Here is a 17,966-nt window from a genome sequence, read left to right as displayed (position 1 = left end):
TACAGGATCAGATAATAATCACTGAGGATAGAATCTACAGGATCAGATAATAATCACTGAGGATAGAATCTACGGGATCAGATCTTAATCATCACTGAGGATAGAATCCACAGGATCAGATAATAATAATCACTGAGGATAGAATGTACAGGATCAGATAATCATCACTGAGGATAGAATCTACAGAATCAGATAATCACTGAGGATAGAATCTACAGGATCAGATAATAATCACTGAGGATAGAATCTACAGGATCAGGATAATAATCACTGAGGATAGAATCTACAGGATCAGATAATAATAATCACTGAGGATAGAATCTACGGGATCAGGATAATCACTGAGGATAGAATCTACAGGATCAGATAATAATCACTGAGGATAGAATCTACAGGATCAGATTATCACTGAGGATAGAATCTACAGGATCAGATAATAATCACTGAGGATAGAATCTACAGGATCAGATAATAATCACTGAGGATAGAATCTACAGGATCAGATTATCACTGAGGATAGAATCTACAGGATCAGATTATCACTGAGGATAGAATCTACGGGATCAGATAATAATCACTGAGGATAGAATCTACAGGATCAGGATAATCACTGAGGATAGAATCTACAGGATCAGATAATAATCACTGAGGATAGAATCTACAGGATCAGATTATCACTGAGGATAGAATCTACGGGATCGGGATCAGACAATAAATCTTGACCATTGTCTGAAAACATCTTTATTTTCTTGTTTCAGATTCTTATTGATCTGATCTCCACACACAAAGCCAGAGGAAGAAATCATTCACGCACAACATTCACCAAACACCGTAAAAAAACACAGATGCCGATCCCGGCCCAGGACACTCCGGAGTAGTCTCAGGACCAGCAGGAGGACAACCACCATGAAGGGACAATGTACCATGGCTGATGGGCACAGGTTCTGCTGATTGATGCTTGTCGCCCACCCACATGGTCAAGGGGAGACCACACTAACCAGACGTGTCCTCAGAGCTGGAATCTGACTGCAGCATGTGAACAGTGCACACGTAGGAGGTTCGCTGTCCTGAGGCGGCCTGAGATCATGGAGCAGCGAGGACCCACGGGTCATGTAGTAGAGGATTGTACCATTTAGTGATCACTGCTGGAGTGTACGACGTACAGAGTGCAAACCCACAGAGCGGGATGAGAACAGGTCATGATTAAACTTCACCGGGACGGACCAGATATCAGGAACTGGTGGGAGCGAAGGAACGGTGGAGGTCTGGGACGGATGTTCTAGGATAAGCAGCAGCAATGTGCAGAGGCGACGGTGGGACAAGAGACACCGAAGAGGATGGAGATGTGGTTGGATGTGGTCGGGGGATCGGGGATATTTTTGGTTGATGAGACCCCATTGCTTCCTGGATCTATACAGACCCGATCACCAATGGGGAAAGACTCTTTTTATCCAGGAAAAGCTTCTCGCATTCCAATCGGCGGCTCCATTGTCTGAGGGATCCGTGATGCTCACGATGAGATCCCGTAGTTTAAGATGTAATAATCGTGCACATACATGAGCACCGCGATGGGCTGCCCAATCATCAGGGAGATCCACACCGCTGCATTGCCATAATTCCCTCGGAGAAACCGACTCACGAACCAGGCCAGAGGGATCTGTAGAGGAGAATAGGAGCTCAGACCAACTCATAAGAGGAGACAGAAGGGGGTGTGAATACTTATACAAACCTGTGACATCATCCCCATGAACGCCCAGAGACGGAACATCTTCAGAGGGACACTGACCAGATACTGAGGAGAACAGAGACGACATCAGAGGTCAGTGAGGAGAACACCAACCCAACAGACCACACCGGATTACCACATCATCACTCACCTCATGGAAAAAGGCAGAGGCAAAGAAAACGGCTGTCTGGGCCGCCCACTTGGAGACACCGCGTTTCATCATTGGTTTATAGAAGTGTCTAAAAGAAAGAGCCAGATCCAGGTGATCAACCTTCAGATCTATTCACTGACCAAATCCCTAGCCTGTCACCTTTCCCTTCCCACAGACTGCTCCACTATACTGTCACCTGTCCCTATTCACAGACTGCTCCACTATACTGTCACCTGTCCCTATTCACAGACTGCTCCACTATACTGTCACCTGTCCCTATTCACAGACTGCTCCACTATACTGTCACCTGTCCCTATTCACAGACTGCTCCACTATACTGTCACCTGTCCCTATTCAGACTGCTCCATTATACTGTCACCTGCCCCTATTCACAGACTGCTCCACTATACTGTCACCTGTAACTATTCAGACTGCTCCATTTTACTGTCCCTTCCCACAGACTGCTCCACTATACTGTCACCTGTCCCTATCCACAGACTGCTCCACTATACTGTCACCTGTCCCTACCCCTCTATCCACAGACTGCTCCACTATACTGTCACCTGTCCCTACCCCTCTATCCACAGACTGCTCCACTATACTGTCACCTGTCCCTACCCACAGACTGCTCCACTATACTGTCACCTGTCCCTACCCACAGACTGCTACACTATACTGTCACCTGTCCCTACCCCTCTATCCACAGATTGCTCCACTATACTGTCACCTGTCCCTACCCCTCTATCCACAGACTGCTCCACTATACTGTCACCTGTCCCTACCCACAGACTGCTCCACTATACTGTCACCTGTCCCTATTCACAGACTGCTCCACTATACTGTCACCTGTCCCTATTCACAGACTGCTCCACTATACCGTCACCTGTCCCTATTCACAGACTGCTCCACTATACTGTCACCTGTAACTATTCACAGACTGCTCCACTATACTGTCACCTGTCCCTATTCACAGGCTGCTCCACTATACTGTCACCTGTCCCTATTCACAGACTGCTCCACTATACTGTACCATGTCCCTATTCATAGACTGCTCCACTATACTGTCACCTGTCCCTATTCACAGGCTGCTCCACTATACTGTCACCTGTCCCTATTCATAGACTGCTCCACTATACTGTCACCTGTAACTACTTACAGACTGCTCCACTATACCGTCACCTGTCCCTTCCCACAGACTGCTCCACTATACTGTCACCTGCCCCTATTCACAGACAGCTCCACTATACTGTCACCTGTCCCTATTCACAGACTGCTCCACTATACTGTCACCTGTCCCTATTCACAGACTGCTCCACTATACTGTCACCTATCCCTATTCACAGACTGCTCCACTATACTGTCACCTGTCCCTTCCCACAGACTGCTCCACTATACTGTCACCTGTCCCTATTCACTGACTGCTCCACTATACTGTCCCTATTCACTGACTGCTCCACTATACTGTCCCTATTCACAGACTGCTCCACTATACTGTCACCTGTCGCTATTCACAGACTGCTCCACTATACTGTCACCTGTAACTATTCACAGGCTGCCCCACTATACTGTCACCTGTCCCTATTCACAGACTGCTCCACTATACTGTCACCTGTAACTATTTACAGACTGCTCCACTATACTGTCACCTGTAACTATTTACAGACTGCTCCACTATACTGTCACCTGTCCCTATTCAGACTGCTCCACTATACTGTCACCTGTCCCTATTCAGACTGCTCCACTATACTGTCACCTGTCCCTTCCCACAGACTGCTCCACTATACTGTCACCTGTAACTATTCACAGACTGCTCCACTATACCGTCACCTGTAACTATTCAGACTGCTCCATTATACTGTCCCTATTCACAGACTGCTCCACTATACTGTCACCTGTCCCTTCCCACAGACTGCTCCATTATACTGTCACCTGTCCCTATTCACAGACTGCTCCACTATACCGTCACCTGTAACTATTCACAGATTGCTCCACTATACGGTCACCTGTCCCTATTCACAGACTGCTCCATTATACTGTCACCTGTCCCTATTCACAGACTGCTCCACTATACCGTCACCTGTAACTATTCACAGATTGCTCCACTATACTGTCACCTGTCCCTACCCCCCCTTATCCACAGACTGCTCCACTATACTGTCCCTATTCACAGACTGCTCCACTATACTGTCCCTATTCACAGACTGCTCCACTATACTGTCACCTGTCCCTATTCACAGACTGCTCCACTATACTGTCACCTGTCCCTATTCACAGACTGCTCCACTATACTGTCACCTGTCCCTATTCACAGGCTGCTCCACTATACTGTCACCTGTCCCTATTCACAGACTGCTCCACTATACTGTCACCTGTAACTATTTACAGACTGCTCCACTATACCGTCACCTGTCCCTTCCCACAGACTGCTCCACTATACTGTCACCTGCCCCTATTCACAGACTGCTCCACTATACTGTCACCTGCCCCTATTCACAGACTGCTCCACTATACTGTCACCTGTAACTATTTACAGACTGCTCCACTATACTGTCACCTGTAACTATTTACAGACTGCTCCACTATACTGTCACCTGTAACTATTTACAGACTGCTCCACTATACTGTCACCTGTCCCTTCCCACAGACTGCTCCACTATACTGTCACCTGTAACTATTCAGACTGCTCCATTATACGGTCCCTATTCACAGACTACTCCACTATACTGTCACCTGTCCCTATTCACAGACTGCTCCACTATACCGTCACCTGTAACTATTCAGACTGCTCCATTATACTGTCCCTATTTACAGACTGCTCCACTATACTGTCACCTGTCCCTTCCCACAGACTGCTCCACTATACTGTCACCTGTCGCTATTCACAGACTGCTCCACTATACTGTCACCTGTAACTATTCAGACTGCTCCATTATACTGTCCCTATTCACAGACTGCTCCACTATACCGTCACCTGTAACTATTCAGACTGCTCCATTATACTGTCCCTATTTAAAGACTGCTCCACTATACTGTCACCTGTAACTATCCACAGACTGCTCCACTATACTGTCACCTGTCCCTATTCACAGACTGCTCCACTATACTGTCACCTGTCCCTATTCACAGACTGCTCCATTATACTGTCCCTATTTACAGACTGCTCCACTATACTGTCACCTGTAACTATCCACAGACTGCTCCATTATACTGTCACCTGTCCCTATTCACAGACTGCTCCACTATACTGTCACCTGTCCCTATTCACAGACTGCTCCACTATACTGTCACCTGTCCCTATTCACAGACTGCTCCACTATACTGTCACCTGTAACTATTCACAGACTGCTCCACTATACTGTCACCTGTAACTATTCACAGACTGCTCCACTATACTGTCACCTATCCCTACCCATCTATCCACAGACTGCTCCACTATACTGTCACCTGTCCCTACCCCTCTATCCACAGGCTGCTCCACTATACTGTCACCAGTCCCTATTCACAGATTGCTCCACTATACTGTCACCTGTCCCTTCCCCTCTATCCACAGACTGCTCCACTATACTGTCACCAGTCCCTATTCACAGATTGCTCCACTATACTGTCACCTGTCCCTATTCACAGATTGCTCCACTATACTGTCACCTGTCCCTATTCACAGACTGCTCCACTATACTGTCACCTGTCCCTATTCACAGACTGCTCCACTATACTGTCACCTGTCCCTTCCCCTCTATCCACAGACTGCTCCACTATACTGTCACCTGTCCCTATTCACAGACTGCTCCACTATACTGTCACCTGTCCCTTCCCCTCTATCCACAGACTGCTCCACTATACTGACACCTGTCCCTACCCACAGACTACTCCACTATACTGTCACGTGTCCCTATTCACAGACTGCTACACTATACTGTCACCTGTCCCTACAAACTATCCACAGACTGCCCAACTTTACTTTCACCATTCCCTACCCCTCTATCTACTGACTGCTTCACTGGCACCTGTCTACCTCTTTATCCCCTCACTTCTCCCTACCCTCTTATCCATTGACTGACCACTTTCCACTCTATCCAACTGACTGCACCACCATTCCCACCACTATCCACTGACCACTCCACCATCCCCTTACCCGTTCCTACTACTATTCAATGACCTCTCCACCATCCTATGACCATATCTCCTCCCTACATGGTGGTATAATCATGTGACTTCACTCTTACTGCTCCCCCCCCTCACACTACCTGATGCACCATTTGTGGACCGGGATATTCCAGTTTTGCCAGAAGTAAGTCACAGTTTCAGAGTTCCTGGAGAATCAGATGAATACATTTGTTATGAATTCTGGGTCCTGATCACACACAACCACTCTCATCATCCGGGGTCAGCACGATGGGGATACAACTGGCATTAGACCATTATCACTCACCACCAGTCCCTGTAAAACTCCCGGTCCCCAAAACGCATCAACTCAGCTACAAAGTTCATGGAAGAATGGAAGAACCAGTAGAAGAAGATCAGCCAGATGAGGTGGTTGGGGACCTGCAATGAATGGAAGAATCATCAACCTCTGGGTATACAAGACGGGGCAGAGGAGGACGGGAGTACAAGACGTGGCAGAGGAGGACGGGAGTACAAGAGGGGGCAGAGAATGAGGGGCGTACAAGAGGGGGCAGAGAATGAGGGGCGTACAAGACGTGGCAGAGGAGGACGGGAGTACAAGAGGGGGCAGAGAATGAGGGGCGTACAAGACGGGGCAGTGGAGGACGGGAGTACAAGAGGAGGCAGAGGAGGACGGGAGAACAAGAGGAGGCAGAGGATGAGGTGGTGTACTAGACGGGGCAGAGGATGAGGTGGTGTACAAGACGGGGCAGAGGAGGACGGGAGTACAAGAGGAGGCAGAGGATGAGGTGGTGTACAAGACGGGGCAGAGGATGAGGGGGTGTACAAGACGGGGCAGAGGATGAGGGGGTGTACAAGAGGGGGCAGAGGATGAGGGGTGTACAAGAGGGGGAAGAGGATGCGTACAAGAGGGGGCAGAGGATGAGGAGGCGTACAAGAGGGGGCAGAGGATGAGGAGGCGTACAAGAGGGGGCAGAGGATGAGGTGGTGTACTAGACGGGGCAGAGGATGAGGTGGTGTACAAGACGGGGCAGAGGAGGACGGGAGTACAAGAGGAGGCAGAGGATGAGGTGGTGTACAAGACGGGGCAGAGGATGAGGGGGTGTACAAGACGGGGCAGAGGATGAGGGGGTGTACAAGACGGGGCAGAGGATGAGGGGTGTACAAGAGGGGGAAGAGGATGCGTACAAGAGGGGGCAGAGGATGAGGAGGCGTACAAGAGGGGGCAGAGGATGAGGAGGCGTACAAGAGGGGGCAGAGGATGAGGAGGCGTACAAGACGGGGCAGAGGATGAGGAGGTGTACAAGACGGGGCAGAGGATGAGGAGGTGTACAAGAGGGGGCAGAGGATGAGGAGGTGTACAAAGGGGCAGAGGATGAGGAGGTGTACAAGAGGGGGCAGAGGATGAGGAGGTGTACAAGAGGGGGCAGAGGATGAGGAGGTGTACAAGAGGGGGCAGAGGATGAGGAGGTGTACAAAGGGGCAGAGGATGAGGAGGTGTACAAAGGGGCAGAGGATGAGGAGGTGTACAAAGGGGCAGAGGATGAGGAGGTGTACAAAGGGGCAGAGGATGAGGAGGTGTACAAAGGGGCAGAGGATGAGGAGGTGTACAAAGGGGCAGAGGATGAGGAGGTGTACAAGAGGGGGCAGAGGATGAGGGGTGTGACGGATCCATCTGCTGGTTAACCTCTTGGACCCCGTTAGAACGTTGTGGTTAACCGCAGACACCTCTCCATTCCATTCGTACGGGTGGTCGACGTTCGCCGACCACGAGGCGGCGGCCGTTTTTGGGACCCGAGGAAAAATCAGCAGTGTTCGGTACAAATCCTATGTAAATAAAAACGGACCCTTTATCTAAAAACACAGCTGGAAGCTGCCGCCCGCCTTCTATTTCGTCATTTATATGTTTCAATGAGTTTTCTTGTTGTGTTCTGGGATGGCGATTGTCTCTGTCCTGGGAGATAATTGGATTTCTTCGTCCTGGGAGATAATTGGATTTCTTTGTCCTGGGAGATAATTGGATTTCTTCCCAGTTGTCTGGGGGATAGAGAGGAGGGAGGTATGGGTAAAGTGGGAAGGGCTTATGTTGAAGCCACTGCGATTGGCTACTGTCCACTATGTTTTACAGTCTTCCATCAGGTCCTCTATGGGAGTGTCCACCTGGTGGAGACCTGCATAAATACCGGGCAGGTAGAGCCATTAAAGTCATTCCTGTTTGACCCTCAAGACGGAGCTGGTCTCATTTGTGGGGGGAATTACTATTGGGACAGCGCTTCGTTATTTCTAGCTATGGAAGGAGTTCGACTGATTTGCTGATCGGGAGCGGCTGCGTTCGTATCCTCCGGTCGGGAGTTGGACGGTCGGCTGGAACCAACCTGTGTTCCTGGAGGTCAGGGGATCATTCCAAGCGGCGGCTTCCTCTACCTGTTGGGGAGTGTTCTAACAAGGGGTGTGCAAGATTGGGCAGAAGAGGAGGGGGTGTGCAAGAGGGGGCAGAGGAGGAGGGGGTGTACAAGACGGGGCAGAGGATGAGGGGGTGTACAAGAGGGGGCAGAGGATGAGGGGGTGTACAAGAGGGGGCAGAGGATGAGGGGTGTACAAGAGGGGGCAGAAGATGAGAGGTGTACAAGAGGGGGCAGAGGATGAGGGGGTGTGCAAGAGGGGGCAGAGGAGGAGGGGGTGTGCAAGAGGGGGCAGAGGAGGAGGGGGTGTACAAGAGGGGGCAGAGGAGGAGGGGGTGTACAAGAGGGGGCAGAGGATGAGGGGTGTACAAGAGGGGGCAGAGGAGGAGGGGGTGTGCAAGAGGGGGCAGAGGAGGAGGGGGTGTGCAAGAGGGGGCAGAGGATGAGGGGGTGTACAAGAGGGGGCAGAGGATGAGGGGGTGTACAAGAGGGGGCAGAGGAGGAGGGGGTGTGCAAGAGGGGGCAGAGGATGAGAGGTGTACAAGACGGGGCAGAGGATGAGAGGTGTACAAGAGGGGGCAGAGGATGAGGGGGTGTACAAGAGGGGGCAGAGGATGAGGGGGTGTACAAGAGGGGGCAGAGGATGAGAGGTGTACAAGAGGGGGCAGAGGAGGAGGGGGTGTGCAAGACGGGGCAGAGGAGGAGGGGGTGTGCAAGACGGGGCAGAGGATGAGGGGGTGTGCAAGAGGGGGGCAGAGGATGAGAGGTGTACAACACGGGGCAGAGGATGAGGGGGTGTGCAAGACGGGGCAGAGGATGAGGGGTGTACAACACGGGGCAGAGGATGAGGGGGCAGATGATGAGGGGTGTACAAGACGGGGCAGAGGATGGGGGGGTGCAAGAGGGGGGCAGAGGATGAGGGGGTGTGCAAGAGGGGGCAGAGGATGAGGGGGTGTGCAAGAGGGGGGCAGAGGATGGGGGGGTGCAAGACAGGGCAGAAAATGAGGGGGTGTACAACACGGGGCAGAGGATGAGGGGGTGTGCAAGAGGGGGGCACAGGATGAGGGGGTGTGCAAGACGGGGCAGAGGATGGGGGGGGTGCAAGAGGGGGGCAGAGGATGAGGGGGTGTGCAAGAGGGGGCAGAGGATGAGGTGGTGTGCAAGAGGGGGCAGAGGATGAGGGTGTGTGCAAGAGGGGGCAGAGGATGAGGGGGTGTGCAAGAGGGGGCAGAGGATGAGGGGGTGTGCAAGAGGGGGCAGAGGATGAGGGGGTGTGCAAGAGGGGGCAGATAATGAGGGGTGTACAAGAGGGGGCAGAGGATGAGGGGTGTACAAGAGGGGGCAGAGGATGAGGGGTGTACAAGAGGGGGCAGAGGATGAGGGGTGTACAAGAGGGGGCAGAGGATGAGGGGTGTACAAGAGGGGGCAGAGGATGAGGGCACTTACCGCCAGCTTCAGGAGCCGCTCAATGATCCTTGAGTAATCCATGTCCTGAATAAAAGACGATCGGGAGAAACTAAGACAAGGAGAACCCCGACCCCATAAGAGACTCCTCCAGAGAAACACGCCGGACTCTAACCCCAACCCGTGTCCTTATAGAGTGTAAGCTCCTATGGACAGGACTCTTACTCCTCCTCCTCCTGTATCTCCTCTTATTCCTTATAGAGTGTAAGCTCCTATGGTCAGGACTCTTACTCCTCCTCCTGTATCTCCTCTTATTCCTTATAGAGTGTAAGCTCCTATGGACAGGACTCTTACTCCTCCTCCTCTTGTATCTCCTCTTATTCCTTATAGAGTGTAAGCTCCTATGGTCAGGACTCTTACTCCTCCTCCTGTATCTCCTCTTATTCCTTATAGAGTGTAAGCTCCTATGGACAGGACTCTTACTCCTCCTCCTGTATCTCCTCTTATTCCTTATAGAGTGTAAGCTCCTATGGACAGGACTCTTACTCCTCCTCCTGTATCTCCTCTTATTCCTTATAGAGTGTAAGCTCCTATGGTCAGGACTCTTACTCCTCCTCCTGTATCTCCTCTTATTCCTTATAGAGTGTAAGCTCCTATGGTCAGGACTCTTACTCCTCCTCCTGTATCTCCTCTTATTCCTTATAGAGTGTAAGCTCCTATGGTCAGGACTCTTACTCCTCCTCCTGTATCTCCTCTTATTCCTTATAGAGTGTAAGCTCCTATGGTCAGGACTCTTACTCCTCCTGTATCTCCTCTTACTCCTTATAGAGTGTAAGCTCCTATGGTCAGGACTCTTACTCCTCCTCCTCCTGTATCTCCTCTTATTCCTTATAGAGGGTAAGCTCCTATGGTCAGGACTCTTACTCCTCCTCCTGTATCTCCTCTTATTCCTTATAGAGTGTAAGCTCCTATGGACAGGACTCTTACTCCTCCTCCTCCTGTATCTCCTATTATTCCTTATAGAGTGTAAGCTCCTATGGTCAGGACTCTTACCCCTCCTCCTGTATCTCCTCTTACTCCTTATAGAGTGTAAGCTCCTATGGTCAGGACTCTTACTCCTCCTCCTGTATCTCCTCTTACTCCTTATAGAGTGTAAGCTCCTATGGTCAGGACTCTTACTCCTCCTGTATCTCCTCTTACTCCTTATAGAGTGTAAGCTCCTATGGTCAGGACTCTTACTCCTCCTCCTTTATCTCCTCTTATTCCTTATAGAGTGTAAGCTCCTATGGTCAGGACTCTTACTCCTTCTCCTATATCTCCTCTTATTCCTTATAGAGTGTAAGCTCCTATGGACAGGACTCTTACTCCTCCTCCTCTTGTATCTTCTCTTATTCCTTATAGAGTGTAAGCTCCTATGGTCAGGACTCTTACTCCTCCTCCTATATCTCCTCTTATTCCTTATAGCGTGTAAGCTCCTATGGTCAGGACTCTTACTCCTCCTCTGGTATCTTCTCTTATTCCTTATAGAGGGTAAGCTCCTATGGTCAGGACTCTTACTCCTCCTGTATCTCCTCTTATTCCTTATAGAGTGTAAGCTCCTATGGTCAGGACTCTTACTCCTCCTCCTGTATCTTCCCTTATTCCTTATAGAGTGTAAGCTCCTATGGTCAGGACTCTTACTCCTCCTCCTCCTGTATCTCCTCTTATTCCTTATAGAGTGTAAGCTCCTATGGTCAGGACTCTTACTCCTCCTCCTGTATCTCCTCTTATTCCTTATAGAGTGTAAGCTCCTATGGTCAGGACTCTTACTCCTCCTCCTGTATCTCCTCTTATTCCTTATAGAGTGTAAGCTCCTATGGTCAGGACTCTTACTCCTCCTCTTGTATCTCCTCTTATTCCTTATAGAGGGTAAGCTCCTATGGTCAGGACTCTTACTCCTCCTCCTGTATCTCCTCTTATTCCTTATAGAGTGTAAGCTCCTATGGTCAGGACTCTTACTCCTCCTCCTGTATCTCCTCTTATTCCTTATAGAGTGTAAGCTCCTATGGTCAGGACTCTTACTCCTCCTCCTGTATCTCCTCTTATTCCTTATAGAGTGTAAGCCCCTATGGTCAGGACTCTTACTCCTCCTCCTCCTGTATCTCCTCTTATTCCTTATAGAGTGTAAGCCCCTATGGTCAGGACTCTTACTCCTCCTCCTGTATCTCCTCTTATTCCTTATAGAGTGTAAGCTCCTATGGTCAGGACTCTTACTCCTCCTCCTCCTGTATCTCCTCTTATTCCTTATAGAGTGTAAGCTCCTATGGTCAGGACTCTTACCCCTCCTCCTGTATCTCCTCTTATTCCTTATAGAGGGTAAGCTCCTATGGTCAGGACTCTTACTCCTCCTCCTGTATCTTCCCTTATTCCTTATAGAGTGTAAGCTCCTATGGTCAGGACTCTTACTCCTCCTCCTGTATCTCCTCTTATTCCTTATAGAGTGTAAGCTCCTATGGTCAGGACTCTTACTCCTCCTCCTGTGTCTCCTCTTATTCCTTATAGAGTGTAAGCTCCTATGGTCAGGACTCTTACTCCTCCTCCTGTATCTCCTCTTATTCCTTATAGAGTGTAAGCTCCTATGGTCAGGACTCTTACTCCTCCTCCTGTATCTCCTCTTATTCCTTATAGAGTGTAAGCTCCTATGGTCAGGACTCTTACTCCTCCTTCTGTATCTCCTCTTATTCCTTATAGAGTGTAAGCTCCTATGGACAGGACTCTTACTCCTCCTCCTCTTGTATCGCCTCTTATTCCTTATAGAGGGTAAGCTCCTATGGTCAGGACTCTTTCCATATACGAGGACACTCCAGGAGACACCTCAATACGTGATGGGACAAGAAACGCGTTTAACTCACCCGGAACGGTTTCATTGAGTTCTGGATTGCTGGGACCATCCACTAAAAGACAAAACAAGGAAATATTCTACTGCACAGGGCACTCCGGAGGGAAAGAAAGGTTTTCAAATCAACTTCTATATAAAAATCTTAATCCTTCCAGTGCTGTATGCTCCACAGGAAGTTGTGTAGTTCTTTCCAGTCTGACCACAGTGCTCTCTGCTGACACCTCTGTCCATCTACATAGCAAACCTCTCCTGCTCTGGACATTTCCTGACATGGACAGAGGTGTCAGCAGAGAGCACTGTGGTCAGACTGGAAAGAACTACAGAACTTCCTGTGGAGCATACAGCAGCTGATAAGTACTGGAAGGATTAAGATTTTTATATAGAAATAATTTACTTGGTTTACTTGAAAACATTTCTTTCCCTCCAGAGTGCCCCTTTAATATCCCCAATCAGCCACAGCCACCATTACTGACCCCCCAACCTTCTCTATGAGACCCCAACCAGTACTGACCCCCCAACCTTCTCCATGAGACCCCAACCAGTACTGACCCCCCAACCTTCTCCATGAGACCCCAACCAATACTGACCCCCCAACCTTCTCCATGAGACCCCAACCAATACTGACCCCCCCAACCTTCTCCATGAGACCCCAACCAGTACTGACCCCCCCAACCTTCTCCATGAGACCCCAACCAGTACTGACCCCCCCAACCTTCTCCATCAGACTCCAGCCAGTCCTGACCCCCTCCCCCAACCTTCTCCATCAGACCCCAACCAGTACGGACCCCCCAACCTTCTCCATCAGACCCCAATCAGTCCTGACCCCCTCCCCCAACCTTCTCCATCAGACCCCAACCAGTACTGACCCCCCCAACCTTCTCCATGAGACCCCAACCAGTCCTGACCCCCCAACCTTCTCCATGAGACCCCAACCAGTACTGACCCACCAACCTTCTCCATCAGACCCTGTCAGGCCCAAGGCCTGATTATTAAAATCCTATATGTGTATTATAATTATAACTGTGTGATGTATTATCCAAGCCATGGGTTAGAGGTCATTCAGACTGTGGGTTTGTGTATTGCATTTTATTGGGGGTCTGGCTGGTTGTTTACATCTCCTTTGAAGGCAAAGGCTCTTTTGAAGCAGCAGGATGTAAGGTGCACTCTGGTCCCATCATATAATCAACTAGATAAGGGGCCAGGAAGAGAGAAGACCCCCCCCCCCCCCCCCCGGTGGGATCAGAGGGGAGGGGGGAATGGAGTCTCCCTCCAAAGAAAGCAGATATGATATTTAAACAATGCTAGACTAAAATGGTTGTTCAAGGCTGTGCAACAAGCTGACAAGACCATCCTAAGAACAGCTGGAACTCCCTGACAAGGACGGCTATACCATCATGCTGTAAGAACTTCATCTTTTGTTTTCTGAACTTGTCTTGCCAAACTCTTATATATTTTTGTAACTATGTAATTTGTTTCTTTTTATGCATAACACTGATACCTTTTATCAGATTAAATGTTTCATTAATCAGCTCTGGTCTTTGATCTCTAAATATATGAGCTCACCTTTCTGAAGGCAGTTCTGGTGGAAACACATTTATTTAAGGGTTAATTTGGTGACTTGCTGGGACTAGTAGTGTATACCCAGAGGTCTGGTGGCCTTAACCCTTGCACCATCACACTCTCTCTAGCGTCTTGGCTGGACCGATAGGGTGTGATCGTGACAACTGGTGGCAGCGTCGGGATATATTTAGAGATTTTTAGTGCTTGCTGGATTTTACCTGTAAGGAAATCTTAGCACTAAAAAAGAAATTGCAAATTCCAAAGACAGAGCTCAGTTTAAAAGACATACAAAAAAAGAGTGCAAGACAGTTCTGTCCTCCCCATCTCCTGTTTTACCTCCTCTGTCTCATCTCGGAAAGATGGAGGCATATCGCAAGCAGTCCATGCCTGCACTGGAGCTAATGTGCCAAGACAAGGACATCCCTACTGCAGGAAAGAACAAGGAACAACTTATTGCTGATCTTGTGGAGTATGATGCCTGTGCAGAAGAGCTGAGTGACATAAGACAAAGTCCTACAGCTGGAACTGCCATCCAAGGACTGATATCTCCTGGGGAATACAACATTACTCCCCATCAGGACAGAACTCCACATGAGGCCTTGGACTCTTATATGCGGATTGCCTTACAACACCTTGGGAATGTGGATGCCAATATGAAACTCCAACTGCTTCTCCAGTACCAAACTGCAGAGAGAGAGGCATGAGCGGCAGAGAGAGAGGCCCAGGCACGAGCGGCAGAGAGAGAGGCACAGGCACGAGCGGCAGAGAGAGAGGCCCAGGCACGAGCGGCAGAGAGAGAGGCCCAGGCACGAGCGGCAGAGAGAGAGGCCCAGGCACGAGCGGCAGAGAGAGAGGCCCAGGCACGAGCGGCAGAGAGAGAGGCCCAGGCACGAGCGGCAGAGAGAGAGGCCCAGGCACGAGCGGCAGAGAGAGAGGCCCAGGCACGAGCGGCAGAGAGAGAGGCCCAGGCACGAGCGGCAGAGAGAGAGGCCCAGGCACGAGCGGCAGAGAGAGAGGCCCAGGCACGAGCCGCAGAGAGAGAGGCCCAGGCACGAGCGGCAGAGAGAGGCGCCCAGGCACGAGCCGCAGAGAGAGAGGCCCAGCGGAGGCATGAACTGGAGGTTCTGAGGCTGAGAGGGGATGCTTCATCCACACGGAGTGATGTGCAGGATCAAGGAGACCACAAACCCCGCTTGGAACATTTCCCCATGTTGGAGAAAGATGGTGATCTGGATGTGTTCCTGAGGGGATTTGAAAAGGTTTGCCGGCAGTTCCATCTACCTAAGGAACAGTGGGGACGATATCTAACCCCACGGCTGCGAGGGAAAGCTCTGGATGTGTTTGCTTCTCTTTCCTCTGAGAGTGACCAGGACTATGAGGCAATAAAATCTGCCCTGCTCAAAACTTTTAATCTGACTCCAGAGACTTATCGGAAAAAGTTTCGGACTTTGCAACAAAGCGCCACAGAAAGCTGCACTGAACATGCAGGTCAGCTAAGGACTGCATTTAGGCAATGGACTGGGGGCCTACAAGTCACTACCTATGAGGCCCTGGAGGACTTGATGTTCCTGGATCAGTTTCTCCAAACACGGAGCTTTGAAGCCAGAGAGTGGATTTTGGATCGCAAGCCCAAGACAGCCATGGAAGCAGCAGAACTAGGAGATGACTTTGCCAACAACCGGGCACCGACAGCAAAGCGTGGATCTGCACAAGCTGGAGCAAGTACCTGGAGGGGAGCCAAACAACCACAAAGCACCACCAGGTCAGCCAGGAAATTCTTGCCATCATTCCCAAAAGCAACAGGAGCCACATTGGGTCAGGGCGACACCCACCGATGTTACAGATGCAACAATATTGGGACCTGAGTGCCACTTGCCCCAACAAAAAGAATTCACCAGTAGCTGGAGGACACACAGCCGTTCTTCTGGTGTCCGGAGCGGTGGAGAAAAGAGCGGATAACCTGCAGAGTGTAACTGTGGGTGACTGGGTGACTGTGGGTTACGAGATTCTGGAGCTTCCTTTACCTTGGTGCGGCCTGAAGTGGTGGATACAGAGGACATCATCCCTGGAAGAACCATGGCCTTAAAAGGAATTGGAGGTGTGCGGCATGCTGTGCCCATGGCCCGTGTGTACCTGGATTGGGGTACAGGCAAAGGTTTGCGGGCGGTGGGGGTCTCTGAGGACATCCCTGTTAATGTTCTGCTGGGGAATGATTTGGGTCGGATGCTCTGTCATTATGCTCCAGAGGACACTACCTGCACACCGGATGGGCTAGGAGAGAGCCCTGTTCATTCTGAGGTACTGTGCGAGACTTTGGGAGATACTGGGAAATGTGGTAACTGGGAGGGAGTGCAGGGGATTGATAAATGTTTACCTGTGACTGAACCAGTAATGTTTTCCAAAAGTGGAATGTGGTGTATTGTAAAATGTGGTGACAATGCATTGCCAATGCCAAAACCTAGTGGAGATGGGCTAGGGGGAGGGGTTGGTGTGCCCCTGGTGACATGTAAGGATGAGGGATCAGCAGTGAGTAATATGTCCCAATCCTGTGAGCCTAAGAAGGAGGAGGGAAGGAGTGATAGCCCTGTGTATGATGCCTGTATTGTTATGTCTGGAACTGAGGGGGAGGAAGGTAAACCCCAGGGAGGCATACCAATGGTGGCAGTGGTAACGCGTCAGCAGCGTGCCAGGGCTGCAGCTTTAAAAGGAAGGGAGGATGGTGATGCAAGGGACAAGCTGTGTGACATGAAAGCCCCAGCAGAGGAAGGTGGAGATGCTAGTTCATCTGGGGGAAATGTGCTCCCTGATACCACGAGATGGGGGAGGGAAATGAGCATTTCCGGGAAGCTCTGCGCAGTGACCCTTCCCTTGAAGGGCTGAGACAACGTGCTGAGCATACAGGTGGTGACACAGATGGGCATCGGGTATATTGGGAAAATGATATCTTGTACTGGGAGTCCCTTTCCAAAGGCATGCTAGGGGCCCAGGAGAGAGAAAGGCAGTTAATGGTTCCTAGGCCGTACAGGAAAGAGCTGCTGAGGTTGGCCCATGAGACCCCGCTGGCAGGACATTTGGGAGTGGCAAAGACATAGTCCAGGTTGGCACACAATTTCTATTGGCCGGGTATGGGTACTGCTGTTGCCAATTATTGTAGATCTTGTCGTGTCTGCCAAAGGGTGGGTAAGTCTGGGGATGTTACTCGTGTTCCCCTACCAGTCATATCTGTACCTTTTGAACAAGTGGCAGTGGATATTGAGGGGGCCTCTGGCTATACCCAGCAGCACAGGGAAACAATTTATTCTCACTGTGGTGGATTATGCAACCAGGTACCCTGAGGTTATTGCCTTATCCTCCGTCCGGGCAGATAAGGTGGCAGATGCTCTGATCAGTATATTCTGCAGGGTGGGTTCCCTCACTGATCAGGGCCCCCAGTTCATGTCCAATCTCATGCAATGTACAGCACTTGGTAGCCCATACCACCCCCCAAACAAATGGTCTCTGTGAGAGGTTCAATGGGACCTTGACACAAATGCTGAAAACCTTTGTAGAATCGGAGGGCAGAGACTGGGGAAAGTATTTACCCCATCTGTTATTTGCTTACAGGGAGGTACCCCAAGAGTCTACAGGTTTCTCGCCCTTTGAGTTATTATATGGTCACAAAGTGCGGGGACCCCGAGATTTAGTTAGGGAAGAATGGGAAGGGGGGCTACCTGCCCCTGAGAC

At 50.3% G+C, this 17,966-nt stretch overlaps 1 protein-coding gene across 1 annotated transcript in view; it reads right to left on the bottom strand.

The window, feature by feature from the left end:
* Positions 1-686: 686 nt before the first annotated feature.
* The window catches only part of LOC130311862 (diacylglycerol O-acyltransferase 1-like), a gene marked incomplete at its 5' end in the record, with an annotated part of 29,487 nt that continues 12,207 nt past the window's right edge, over positions 687-17,966 (bottom strand). Inside the window, 7 exons of the mRNA XM_056552533.1 lie at positions 687-1,657; positions 1,730-1,792; positions 1,878-1,965; positions 6,122-6,187; positions 6,307-6,419; positions 9,848-9,892; positions 12,697-12,738. Coding sequence (XP_056408508.1) covers positions 1,511-1,657; positions 1,730-1,792; positions 1,878-1,965; positions 6,122-6,187; positions 6,307-6,419; positions 9,848-9,892; positions 12,697-12,738 — 564 coding nt within the window. The remainder of the gene's footprint in view (positions 1,658-1,729; positions 1,793-1,877; positions 1,966-6,121; positions 6,188-6,306; positions 6,420-9,847; positions 9,893-12,696; positions 12,739-17,966) is intronic.

This window comes from Hyla sarda, unplaced genomic scaffold (genome assembly GCF_029499605.1).
Source record: "Hyla sarda isolate aHylSar1 unplaced genomic scaffold, aHylSar1.hap1 scaffold_1682, whole genome shotgun sequence".
Classification (NCBI taxonomy): domain Eukaryota; kingdom Metazoa; phylum Chordata; class Amphibia; order Anura; family Hylidae; genus Hyla; species Hyla sarda.
Note: the sequence above shows the minus strand (reverse complement) of the source record. Positions and strands in the feature narration are given on the sequence as shown.